Here is a 602-nt window from a genome sequence, read left to right on the forward strand (position 1 = left end):
CCACTGCACTCCAGTCTGGGCGACAGAGTGAGACTCCCACTCAAAAAAAAAATAAATAAAGTAAAATAAAATGCTGTATCATTGCTAACACCAGCAGACTCAGCTTGTGTTCATTTTCAATGTTGTTTCCAAGCTTCCTTAAGTCGGAGAGCCGCAGGATGGGACACCGCGGAGCAGACTCTCATCAAGAAGGTGCGAGAGCTGCGCCAGAGGCTTGCTGCCCAGGCCCGCCAGCGACGCCAGGCCCCGGGTCTCCTGGCGGCGTGAGGCCGCCCACCCTGAGGTGGCTGCGGAGAGACATGCCCGCTTTGCAATCAGTGACGCCGATCTCTAGATCTTTTGTTTTAAGTTCCCGTGAGGATCAGCCTTGTGCATGAAAAATGTCCATAAAGACTGTGTGTCGTGTTTCATTCTGGTGGTCTCCAGCTGTTCGCAGTAGAAAGTCCCGGGAGCGGCGTCGGCCTTCGGGTCGTCGAGGCCGGCAACGCTGGGGCGGGGGCTCTCCTCGAGGCGGATGACGACCCCAGAACAGCCTGGGCCGCCAGAGGGGTGCGGCCGCGTCGTGGCTCCCTGCCCGGCGGCGCGGCCTCCCCCGCGGCCTC

The 602-nt window shown here is 59.6% G+C and overlaps 1 protein-coding gene across 1 annotated transcript in view; it reads left to right on the plus strand.

Moving 5' to 3' along the window:
* TBC1D31 (TBC1 domain family member 31) overlaps positions 1-410 on the plus strand; it is a 76,028-nt gene extending 75,618 nt beyond the window's left edge. The window contains exon 20 of the mRNA XM_021719085.1: positions 134-410. Coding sequence (XP_021574760.1) covers positions 134-267 — 134 coding nt within the window. The 3' untranslated portion in view covers positions 268-410. The remainder of the gene's footprint in view (positions 1-133) is intronic.
* Positions 411-602: the final 192 nt, after the last annotated feature.

Source organism: Carlito syrichta, unplaced genomic scaffold, assembly GCF_000164805.1.
Source record: "Carlito syrichta isolate Samal-C Ts95f unplaced genomic scaffold, Tarsius_syrichta-2.0.1 Scaffold113548, whole genome shotgun sequence".
Classification (NCBI taxonomy): Eukaryota; Metazoa; Chordata; class Mammalia; order Primates; family Tarsiidae; genus Carlito; species Carlito syrichta.